General features: G+C 39.3%; 1 protein-coding gene across 11 annotated transcripts in view; it reads left to right on the top strand.

Moving 5' to 3' along the window:
- PKP4 (plakophilin 4) overlaps nucleotides 1–12,130 on the top strand; it is a 102,248-nt gene that overhangs the window by 61,023 nt on the left and 29,095 nt on the right. For 6 of the 11 annotated variants that reach the window (XM_054829108.1, XM_054829105.1, XM_054829113.1 and 3 more), the window contains 4 exons: nucleotides 337–895; nucleotides 5,645–5,836; nucleotides 7,820–8,036; nucleotides 10,154–10,286. In XM_054829108.1, coding sequence (XP_054685083.1) covers nucleotides 337–895; nucleotides 5,645–5,836; nucleotides 7,820–8,036; nucleotides 10,154–10,286 — 1,101 coding nt within the window. Of the gene's footprint in view, nucleotides 1–336; nucleotides 896–5,644; nucleotides 5,837–7,819; nucleotides 8,041–10,153; nucleotides 10,287–12,130 lie in introns of all 11 variants that reach the window. The other 5 variants (XM_054829110.1, XM_054829109.1, XM_054829106.1 and 2 more) reach the window with 2 other exon arrangements.

Here is a 12,130-nt window from a genome sequence, read left to right as displayed (position 1 = left end):
CAAAACTTTATTAGCTTTTTCTAGAACTCTTTGCATGACTGTTCCTGAATTTCCAAAGTGGTAGTGAGGAAAGAAAGCATAGGTGCATATTAACATAGAAAGCCAGATAAGAATGAGGAATGGAAGGGTTTTTAATGTGAAATTGCCTTTTTATATATTAAAAAATACTGGTTAGAAAAAAGTTATTATTTAGGGAAACTGGAAGGAATGATGGTTAGGGTAAAAGCTATTCTTCAGCTCCTTTTATATGTTGTTGAATTGTGTGCATTTCCTGGTGACTTCTCTGTCTTACAGGACAAAATGATAAAACTAATAAATGTTTTTGTTTTTAAACAGCCTTCAGTAAATATTGCTACCAACCGAGTCATGAGACGTGTCAGTTCAGTCCCATCCAGAGCGCAGTCTCCCTCTTACATGGTCAGCACGGGTGTTTCCCCTTCGAGGGGGTCGCTGCGAACGTCTCTGGGTAGCGGGTATGGTTCTCCGCCAGTCACTGAGCAAAGATCCCTTACTTCTCACGCATATTCATCCACTACTCTGCCGGCACAGCGGGCAGCATCCCCGTATGCTGCACAGAGACCTGCCTCCCCAACGGCTGTGCGACGGATCGGCTCGGTCACGTCCAGACAGGCAGCAAATCCCAATGGCGGGACTTCCCAATACCAAGCATCGGTCAGAGTTGGCTCTCCTCTCGCCCTTGCTGATGTACAAACCAGAGTAGCTTCACCATCCCAAACTCAGCTGGGATCTTCGTCCCCAAAGCGTTCCGGCATGACTGCAGTTCCACAGCATTTGGGTACAACACTGCAAAGAACAATTCATGACATTGAACAGTATGGACAGCAGTATGATGTATACGAGAGAATGGTCCCTCCACGTCCAGATAGCCTTACAGGTTAGTAAAAAGGTAAAGATGCAGCTTAAAACTTGGCACAAACCTACAACTGTGGAAAACCAGTAATGCAATAGTTTTTTTTATGGATGAAGCATTGTAGCCGCAGCACATAATTGTGGTGGATGTATCAAATCAGTTGTAAATACTGATGTCAAACACTACGTATTAATCATACCATAAGTTCCCTGAGAATACCGTATTTTTCTTTACTTACTAGATTGCTAGCCGTGCATCAAATTAAATCATATGTTTTAAGTAGCTAAGTGAAATTCTGAGTCTTCCAAACAGAGGCATTTCAATATTTTCTAAGATAAAGTACATTTAAAGGAATGTGCAGGTTATACACTAAATAATAGATACTAGGCTGAAACTAGTTTTTTGTCTAGTTCTTTCTTAAAACATGTAACGTAGTACAACTGAATTTTAGTCTTTTTTTCCCTAATATCAAAGTACTTCAACTTACATATAGGGTAACCATTGTAATATTAGCTTAAAATAGAGCCCTAAAAGGTAGAATCTATTCATCTGAGAGGCAGTTCTTATTAAGGCGCAGTTACTTTACATTTTGTGTTCTCTGTGTGTTACTGTTTTTATTCTGACCTTCATCTAAATGAGCACAGACAAGGTGATTTTGCAGTTAGACCATATGCTCTTTTGAACAGACTGCAATGTCTGTTTTTTCTTTTAAACTATTATACTGCAGGAAATTGTAAAATATTCTCATTCCTCAGCAAAAGGTGTAAGGTGTCTTCTCCCTCACCTCTCTTCAAGACAGAGTAATCTACCAGTTTGATAAGCAGAGGGTGGAAATCAGTTTGATGTGACAGGCTATTCAGAAGCTTAAATGAATGCTGTCCAGTGGGCTGCATAATTTGTGATGTAACAGCAATCTTGTACTCTTAAAATATTGTTAAGGTACTTTACAAATACCACTGCTTGAGAATATCACCTTGTCTAAGCAGGTGAACTGATACATCTTTAGAAACAAGAAGTTATTGGGATAGTGAATCAGTAATTCATTAACAGATGCTTTAAATTTAATGCTTTTAGTATTAGGGGAGTGATTAGCAACTGTGGTAGTCAAGCTTAGAGAGCATCTTATTTTATAGCCATCTCCACTGTAATCTTTCCAGGAAACTTGAAATGGTATGACTTTCCTGTGCTCTATGTTGCAAACTATGAGTAAGAATCCCTCAGCATTATAAAAAACCTTAAATTTTCTAGTATAAATTAGTTTTCATGTTTCTCTAGGGGAAACAGTTCAATATAACACCTGAAATCTTAAACTCAAATTTGTATATGATCAGTTTTCTGAGAGGAAGTTTGCATGGGGGGAAGGTTGGTACCGTAGCAGCCTTCAGTATAATCCAGAACTCTTCCCTGCTGTGTAAGCTGAAGGAGAGGATGGATATGTGATCAGGTCCTCTCCCCCTCCTGCGCTTACAGTCTCTAGGAAGGGTATCCGTGTGGTGCATGTCTGGGAAAACTGAAATGTTGATGAGTGTCTTCCCAGGAGATCGCATCATCATCTTGCAGGTGTAGGTCCGGTTGCCTGCTTTGCTTTGGTGAAGTCCCTCTATTTTCACCACCTATGGATGTGTTTTCTTGGTGATGACCTGTGAGACCCCCAAAGGTTTCCTTGGCAGACATTATGATAGAACAGGTCTGTGATTTTGGGGGGAAAAATATTTGTATGCAGGATACATTTGGTTACACATCTGTTGTGGTTTAACCTGGGCGGCAGCTAAAACAACCACACAGCCGTTCGCTCACTGCCCCCCACCCTCAGTGGGATGGGGGAGAGAATCGGGGGGGGGGGAAAGTAAAGCTCATGGGTTGAGGTAAAGACAGTTTAATATGACAGAAAAGGAAGAGAATAATAATAATAATATAATGTGATAAAAGAATATACAAAACAAGTGATGCACAGCAGAGTTGCTCACGACCCACAGACCACTGATGGCCCGGCTGGTTCCTGAGCTGCGGTCTAAACCCCCAAGGCAGCTTCCCCCCAGTTATATACGGAGCATGATGTCATGTGGTATGGAATATCCCTTGGGCCAGTTGAGGTCAGCTGTCCTGGCCGCGTCCCCTCCCAGCTTGTTGTGCACCCCCAGCCTCCTCCCTGGCAGGGCAGAACGGGAAGCTGAAAAGTTCTTGACTTGGTGTAAACATCCCCCAGCACCAACCAGAACATCCACGTTGTTCTCATCCTAAATCCAAAAGACAGCACTATAGCTGCTACTAGGGAGAAAATTAACTCTATCTCAGCCAAAACCGGGACAATATCACTATTTAATTGTATTTTGAAGTTGTTCCGCAATCTCCATCGTTTCGTTACCTTTGCATAGTTCACTTAGCATATTCTATTGTTTTCATAGCTGCTAAAGCTGCAGCGCCTGCAATGGTAACACTGAAGTGGACAAAACAGTAATAATTTTATAAAATAGTTTAAAAAATATCTTTTAAACCCCAAAATTACGCTGTTTTTTATGCTCTACTTGAATTTGTGAATCACTAAATATTTAAATATGTGTTCGTCTTGGCTATACCACCCATACGTTACATAATTATTTTGCTAGCTTTCTTCTAACTCTGTTAACAATTTATGATTTGATGTAGTGAGTAAATGTTGTAGATAAACTCTGCATATAATTTTAGGCAAGAAAGATGACAATAAATTATGTTGTAAGACTGAAAAAATTAGGCTAGCAGTCTAGGAAGGGAAGCATGAGAAATGCTGGTCTGAGACCAAGTGGGATGTATGTGATTGTCACACTTATTTACTGTAGGACATGGGAAATCTATTTGGTCATCTTTACTCTGAAGAATTTAATTAAAAGAACAAAACTGGTGAAATCATGAATAAACAAAGAATCTTAAGAGTAGAAGGAACTGGAGTGGGTTCAAAAGGAGCAAAGGGGAGATTAGGCCATTGCAGGATGCAGTAAAGAAAAGTCAGAGAGTGGAAGGGGACCCCATGGCAAGGTAAATCTCAGAGGCAAAAGGAGAAGTATTGTGTAATTGTTTCAAAGGAAGGAAGTAAAAATTCAAGAGACTGGAATACAGATGTTAAAAGCTTTTCAAAATTAAAGAGAATTTTCCTGGTAGTTTAATATTCAATCACCAAGTTGGTGTAGGTGGCAAAAGTATTATGTAGCAATTATATAATACATCAGTAAACTAAGTTTGAAAATAAATATGGGTGTGGCTTACGTTTTATTAAATATGAGCATCTGAGGCTTGTTTAGGTTCGGCCAAGGAGACTGTCAGTTAGGAGTGTGTAAGGCAGTGAAACAGATGATAGAGAAGTGTGGGAGATTACAGACGAGTATTGAAACACAGCAATTCTGAAATGCTTCCAAAAGAATTTTTTTAAGAGTAAGGGCGGGGGAGAAACCAATGAGCGCAGAAGAGCTATTCCTTGGGGGAATGCATCCTCTTAGTTGCAAAAGCTCTGTACCGTCAGTTCTAAGAGTAGCACAGAAGCTGACAAAACTCACGTAGGAAATGGTGAACTACTCTCAGAATTAACTGAATTCTAACTATCTCTTTCTACTACCCGGTTTAGTATATTAGCGCTTCTGTGTAGACTCTGGAAGCATAACTTAGAAAATGGGGGAACTAGGATGCTTTAAATGAAAACATTAAAAACAGATGAGACAGTTGGTGGAGGGTAGCTAGTTAGTACAGCACCAATACCAGGAAGCAAAGTATATAGAAAGCGTGCAACGGGAGGGGTGGTGCTGTATGTCAAAAAGTGTTCCAGGGCTGAAAAAGAAGAAACGCAGGATTAAGACTGTAGCACTAACCTCCTAATCAGGATGGCAACAGTGAACTTAATAGGAGATTGGTTGCTAATTCAGTTAGCAAAATAGTAAGGGGAAAATAGATCAGTGCTGGTTACAGAAGTACAGTAACACACCGGAATGCACAGAAAGAAATTCTAGGCAGCATGAATGAAGTTTTCACGGAGCAGATAGAGGGGGAACCTTTGCAGGGAGAAGCAAGTCTGAACTTGTGCAGTGCTCTTCAAAATGCTGTTATTGAAGAGCTGTTCTGTACCTCTGCCAATAATGTACTTGGATCTAGCACTGCAAAAGTGGTAGCAGGACGTCTGCTGCTGAGGAATTTAAGTTGAAGAGATGAGATAAGTTAAAAGGAACTTGGGAAGGACAGCTGAAAGGCAAGGTGAAAAAACAGCTTCTCATACAGCTGCAGCATAGTAATATGTATACACATCATGGGCTATTTAAACCTTATAAAGACTTCTCCACACGCTGAAAGCTCTGTTGCCACTACCAAGAAGACTTTTGCTCTTACTGCTGGGTATTGTTTCATTTCCAAGTTTATGACCCCCTTTAGGCTGTGCCCTATTTCACAGCTGGATTTCTGTCAGGTTCACACCTTACCTTGTCATTGCTGATTCTGTGAACTGCACGTGCTGACTTAGCTTTTACTCTGTACGTTTTAGACTTTCTACTATAAAAGCTACCAAAAAGATTGAGTTGGAAAACTTAAAGTTGTCAGTGTACGGACAAAACTTTTCATCAAAGAAATGCTGTTTTGTCAAAGAGTCTTTCAGTATGGCTCATTTAATAATGGAAAGAAGTTTAATGAATAAATCTTTATAACTGTAGATATACCTGACACCTTTTCTTGTCTAAAAGAAGAAAGATTCAAGCATGACAGCTTTATTGTTTTTAATTGATATGGGCCATGTACTTATTTCCCTCTTCTTGGTTTTAGGCCTGAGGAGTTCATATGCTAGTCAACACAGTCAGCTAGGACAAGAATTACGATCAACGGTATCTCCTGACTTGCACATCACCCCTATCTATGAAGGCAGAACTTACTACAGTCCAGTGTACCGCAGTCCGAACCATGGAACAGTTGAGCTCCACCAGGGATCCCAGTCGGCATTGTATCGAACGGGGTCAGGTGGGTAAAGGGCTTCCAAAGCTCTTCCATCAACTGTGTCCCAAAGTTGTGCTTTACTTACTTACTGGAATTTTGCTGGAACCTATGGCATATAGGAGAACATATGAGAGAGATGTGATGCCAGTTTAAAAGGAAAAGCTAGATATTATAAATTAACAGAGATAGAAACTAGGTTTGAAGGACTTAAAATAACCAGCAGGAATTAAAAAGCTTTTGTGATGCTTGCATGCAATACTTGGAGCTATATATCAGTGTCAGCTTAGGGTTATTTTCTGTCTGATATCACACACTTAGGTACATCCAAGCAAAGCGTATTTCATGACACAAAAAATTTATTGCTTCCTCTTACATTCTCTGTGCAGCATTCTCTTACAAATTGAGTTCGTTCATTTTTTTCTTTATTCATCACTACAGTAAAATGATAGTTTGCACACTTAAATTACCTACCCCGTCTTTCACAGTAAAAATACTGGGTTTACCCAACTTCTCAGCAAAGGATAATGTTAAAATACTATATCTGAAGATCATATATTGAAACTGAAATATTTCTATAGTGTTTCAGAGAATTGCTACTTGTATATTATGAAGTGCATAGACATTAAATTAGTATTAGAACTGATTTTTACAAATTCACAGATTCACAGACTGGTAGGGGTTGGCAGGGACCTCTAGAGATCATCTAGTCCAACCCCCCTGCCAGAGCAGGATCACCCAGAGCAGGTTGCACAGGATGGCGTCCAGGCGGGTTTGGAATCTCTCCAGAGAAGGAGACTCCACAGCCTCTCTGGGCAGCCTGTCCCAGCGCTCGGTCACCCGCAGAGGGAAGAAGTTTTTCCTCATGTTCAGATGGATCTTCCTGTGTTCCAGTTTGTGCCCGTTGCCCCTTGTCCTGTCACTGGGCACCACTGAGAAGAGTCTGGCCCCTTCCTCTAGACATCCACCCTTTAGATATTTATAAGCGTTGATCAGATCCCCTCTCAGTCTTCTCCAGGCTAAAGAGACCCAGCTCTCTCAGCCTTTCCTCATACCAGAGATGCTCCAGGCCCCTCATCATCTTCGTAGCCCTGTAAAGAGAAATGTAATACATGTTGTAGTGCAGTTTGTTCTTTAAGGTTGATTAATGATTTGTATAGTCGAGTAATTTCCATAAACTCTCAAAATATTAGTGTTATTTAACTTAGTAACTCTCTAGAAATATTTATAGAGAAGTATCCAATTTATATGTCATGTTTTCACACATTTGAACATTGCTTTTTAATTTTTTTTAATGTAACTGAAATACTAAGGGTATGGAATGTTGAAGGAGGTAACAGTTTTTGCAATTCTCCTGTCTTCTACAACCTAGAGTAAACAAATCAAGTTCATCAGGTTGTGTCATTGAGGAAATATAACTAGAAATTGGAATTCTCTGTTTACTTGTCTACCTGATATCACTTACCTTGGAAGAACAAAAGCTACCACAATGGCTCTGTTAAGATACACGTTCCTGTTTCTGAAACGACCAGCTTAATCCTTGAATTCCTCCTCTCGTTAGCTTTTTGTCAGGGAAAATGTACGTGTAGTTGGGAGAAGGAAAATATCATATAAATTATAAATATTTTTGTTTATTTTTCCTTTTTAGTACTGTTGGCAAATTGATGTTGCTGTTTGTAATTTAATTTTATTATAAACCTTGAAAACATGTTGCATCCTGATTTCTGCTCAATAGCACAAGATGCGTTTCTTACTTTAAATACGCGTTGAGGCAAGCTGAGGCATAAGCCTGATTCCACCAGACCTTTAGTTCTGTAACTAACCTCTCTGTCTTCCCTGGGACATTGAGTAATTGCTCCCTTAAATCTGGCGACAGCTTTCAACATTGAGCACTGTACACCTTTTCAAAACTGATTTTTATTTTTTTTCTTACACTTCTAACCAAGTATTGCCTCTTCTTTTCAATAGCCATTTGTTACCCAGTTTGTTTTAATACTGATTTTATACTAGGAGTCGGAAATCTGCAAAGATCATCCAGTCAGCGTAGCACACTCACATACCAAAGAAATAATTATGCTCTGAACACAACAGCTACCTATGCGGAACCCTACAGGTCAATGCAGTATCGACTGTCAGAGTCCGGTTATAACAGGTTGCAGCACGCAACGCCTGCCGATGATGGGACCACGCGATCTCCATCCATAGACAGCATTCAGAAAGACCCCAGGCAAGTCCATTTATGCTTTCAAGAATCATACGTATTCGTTGTAATAAGATTTTTAATGCATTCCCTGAGTAGATATGGCACTTCCTGCATATTCCAGTTTTGCGTTGTTCAAGTGATCGTGACTAATTTAGATATTAAGATCTATAACTTTATAGCCAAAGTAATAAATGCAGTCTACTAGTTACGGTAAGAAAGACCAACTTTTATGCATTTATTAGTTATTACATTTTTCTTCTGTGTTTATTTTCATGTAGAAGTTATTACAGGAAATACTTATAAATTTGATGAGAATTGATTGGATTATTCCAAATATTTTTGAGTAACTCTACAGAGCAACCTGTAATATTGTAGTAAGTTTTCTCTTTATGGGAATGGGAATCAGGGTTTGAAACTTAGTAAGTACATACGTAATTTATTTGAATGAATTTTTCATGAGCAGCTTGCTTAAATTTCAAAACAATTTAAGTTTAAAAATGATACATAAATGTACCATTTTGAAAGTGAATACACCTTCATATTTTTAAAATAGTTACTAGTTTTATGCTGTAAATGTATGTACGCAGTGTGGGCGTGTGACAAGTGTAATATCATCATTACAGTTTATTAGCAACACTATTGATTAAACCCTTGTATTTTAAAATGGGAGTATCAAAACCCAGTCCGTGCAAAGCTTGGAGGGATTTACGGCACTGTTTATCTTCAGGGTGGGGATGTGATTGCGAGAGAGTCCAGTCCGTCCTCAGATTGCCAGCTCATCTTCTGAACGCTCCTTGGTTGTGAAAGCATATTGCACGTGCTGCAGGTTTAGAGACCAGATTAATTTTATGTAACTGAATGGTACATTCATCTAAATGATGTTAGTAGGAGAATCTTACCTCTAAGTAGTAACGTTTGCTAGCTGCATGCTACTCGTGGCCTATTCTGGGATGGCTTACAAGAAACGTTACTTAAAACAGGGATGCTTCACATTCATAACAAGAAACTTTAAAGAAACTCTGACTCAGTTTTCATTGTTGATGCATCTTCTTATCTTGTAATTTCGCAGCGGAATAGTTTTTACCTTACATTTTAACCCGTTTCAGTTTCTGATTTGCATATAATGCTATTTCAGAGGTTAGGTTAGTGCGTTACAATAGCCTCAGACTGGGCTACTTTAAAGCATCACTCTAGAATAAGAGTGAGGGAGCATTCAGAAAGCTACTAGTTTTATTAGAAAAGTAGCTTTCCCTAAGGTCTTCCTGTCATTAGTATGGAGAAATAATCCTCTAAGTTGTTGAGCAGTTCAAAGCAGGCACATAACTGAACTTTCCCTTTTTGGTGACTGTAGGAATCCCAAGGAGTCCCGACTGGCCAGGCTAGCATTAGCCTTTGAATAGCTCCCCAAGTCCTATTCTTGGACCACCTTCTTTTTTTTTTTTTTTTTCTTCAATTATTTGGATTTTTGAGCATGGGAAAACTTAGATACTACTTTCTTCCCCCCCTGCCCCCAACTATACAGAAGGACTATAGCCCAGCAAATATTAATGGCTATATTTCTAAATCTGTGAATTGGGCATGGATATGTTTAATGACTTTTCCAGGATTTGTCTGTGCAAAATAATTTTTTTTAATGAAGGAGATTTGATTTTAATGATTTTAAGTTTATAGTCCCTGAATAACTCAAATTATGCAAACTTCCTGCATCTGATCATGATGATGAAATTTCAGGCCGTGCAGCTTTTGTTGAAGTATAATGGCGCACTGAGGAAAAAAAGGTGTGGAAGAGATGCACCTGAGCAGCATTGTCAAGTGGATATCTGTTGCATTATATATTTAAGTTTTTGGAGATGTATATAGGTTGCAGTGTTTGAGTTGGTGTAATTTTAGTATATATACATATTTGTGTGATCAACAACAGGCTAACTGAAGAACATAGGATATAAAGCATCCTTTTCCAATTGAAGACTAAAAGGTGATGTGACTCATAGTTACTCTAACATACCTGGTTTTCTTCCTAGCCCTGATGCTCCAGAACAAAACCAAAATTGTTGAAAAACACTTGTTTTACTTGTTCTACTTAGTAAATAAACCTACATTTATAACTAATGCCTTCTCTTGAATGCGTTCATCTAACGAAGGGAGTTCGCTTGGCGAGATCCAGAGCTGCCTGAAGTCATTCACATGCTTCAACACCAGTTCCCGTCGGTCCAGGCGAACGCAGCTGCCTACCTTCAGCACCTGTGCTTCGGGGATAACAAAGTAAAAATGGAGGTACTGTGCCGAGGGCATTGCTGTTCCTGGGGAAACTGGAAGAGAAAAACTAGACCTCTTGCCTCTTTTGGGATTTTTTTTTTGTCATAACACAGTATTTTGGACCCTTTTGTGTTTCGCTTTGTACCAGTTGTATGATAATATTGAAGTACCTAGGTGTGTGTGTAATTACACACACATGCACGCATATATTTTTTCCTGTCATAAGAGGCTGCATGGAAATTATATGAAAATATTTCACATTCTAGTTGTGTAATCTAGCAGAACTGTAAAGTATGTTTACCAGAGCCTGTTTTTGTGTAACCTGTTGATGACTAGAGACTAGGAAAAACAAGAATTTTGGAAGGCTTTACGCTGGTTTTGATCAAGATATGTTAAGGCATCGTAGGGAATGAGTGAGCTGTCAAGCAAAGGAAAAAAATCCAACGCTAGAAATACATAGAGGATAGTATTTATGTCAATATGATGCGGAGGAAGGATACATCTGAGTGAAAATTCAGATTATTGTTGAAATTTCTAGAAATTGCATGTGAAGAGCTGCTCTTTTTGCAGAGTAGCTATGAGCTATTGATCTGAAGGAACTTGCTTTTTCATTCATATAATATATATGTGATCTGTTATTTTCAGTATAAATATTATTTATGTTAATAAAAAATTGGTGCAACTTTTATAAGAAGATAGCCCAACACAATTCACTGTTGCTGGAAGGCAGATGAAAGGATGGTGGTGGTTTTGATCTTTTGGTAAAGATCACAGTGATACTTGGATGTAGACAGATTTGTAGGTATTCTTGCTATTTTATAAGGGATATGGCAGCTTACTTAGGAATTCTTGGGATATTATTTATTTGCATGTGTTCATCTATAAGGGATCTTGTGTTTCTTCACTGGGGGTTGTTTAGCCTGGAGAAAAGGAGGCTGAGGGGAGACCTGATCGCTCTCCACAACTCCCTGGAAGGAGGTTGTAGCGAGGTGGGTGCCGTTCTCTTCTCCCAAGTAACAAGCGATAGGACGAGAGGAAACGGCCTCAAGTTGTGCCAGGGGAGGTTTAGATTGGCTATTAGGAACAGTTTCTTCACCAAAAGGGTTGTCAGGCCCTGGAACAGGCTGCCAGGGAAGTGGTGGAGTCACCATCCCTGGAGGTGTTTAAAGGACGTGTAGATGTGGTGCTCAGGGACGTGGTTTAGTGGTGGGCTGGGCAGTGCTGGGTTAACAGTTGGACTGGATGATCTAAAAGGTCTTTTCCTACCTAAACAATTCTATGATTCTATATAATCAAGCTCATAAAACCTTATCCAAAGAAAAAGATCTTTTTGATTTAGAAGACAAGTTACAGTAGTCAGAGACAACTGTAAATGTCGCCTGCCTTCCACTTAGTGTGAGAATTTTGGAAGAGAAAATTTCTCCTTTTCAAACAGAGGAGATCTGTGTACTGGCACAGTTATTTCTTTTGCATGGGAATAATCAGCTGTTAGAAATTCTTCAAACGCTGTGGCAGATAGAATGCAATTGCCTGACTTCTAGAAGAAAAGCATATTCCTGCGCTTTTGGGAAAGCAGCCTTACGTCAGTGTCTCCTGATGAAGCTTTCAGTCTCTTATGAAGCAGCTGTCCCTTGAGTTGGGATGGTGGGTAGGGATCAGCATGTCTGGAAAACATGATCGTATCTGTGGCAATAGGAAAGTTGCCATTCTTGTTCCCTTCAAAGCAGAGGTCAGCACGAGAAACTATCTGGAATAGGAAAGGATCATAACTATTTTAGTGCCAAATTCAGTAAAGCCTTATTTGAGGACTGCTTTTGTATTTCATGTTTTTCAAAGTATGACTTTAAAATGATTTGGCTAAA

Source organism: Grus americana, chromosome 6, assembly GCF_028858705.1.
Source record: "Grus americana isolate bGruAme1 chromosome 6, bGruAme1.mat, whole genome shotgun sequence".
NCBI lineage: Eukaryota > Metazoa > Chordata > Aves > Gruiformes > Gruidae > Grus > Grus americana.
Note: the sequence above shows the minus strand (reverse complement) of the source record. Positions and strands in the feature narration are given on the sequence as shown.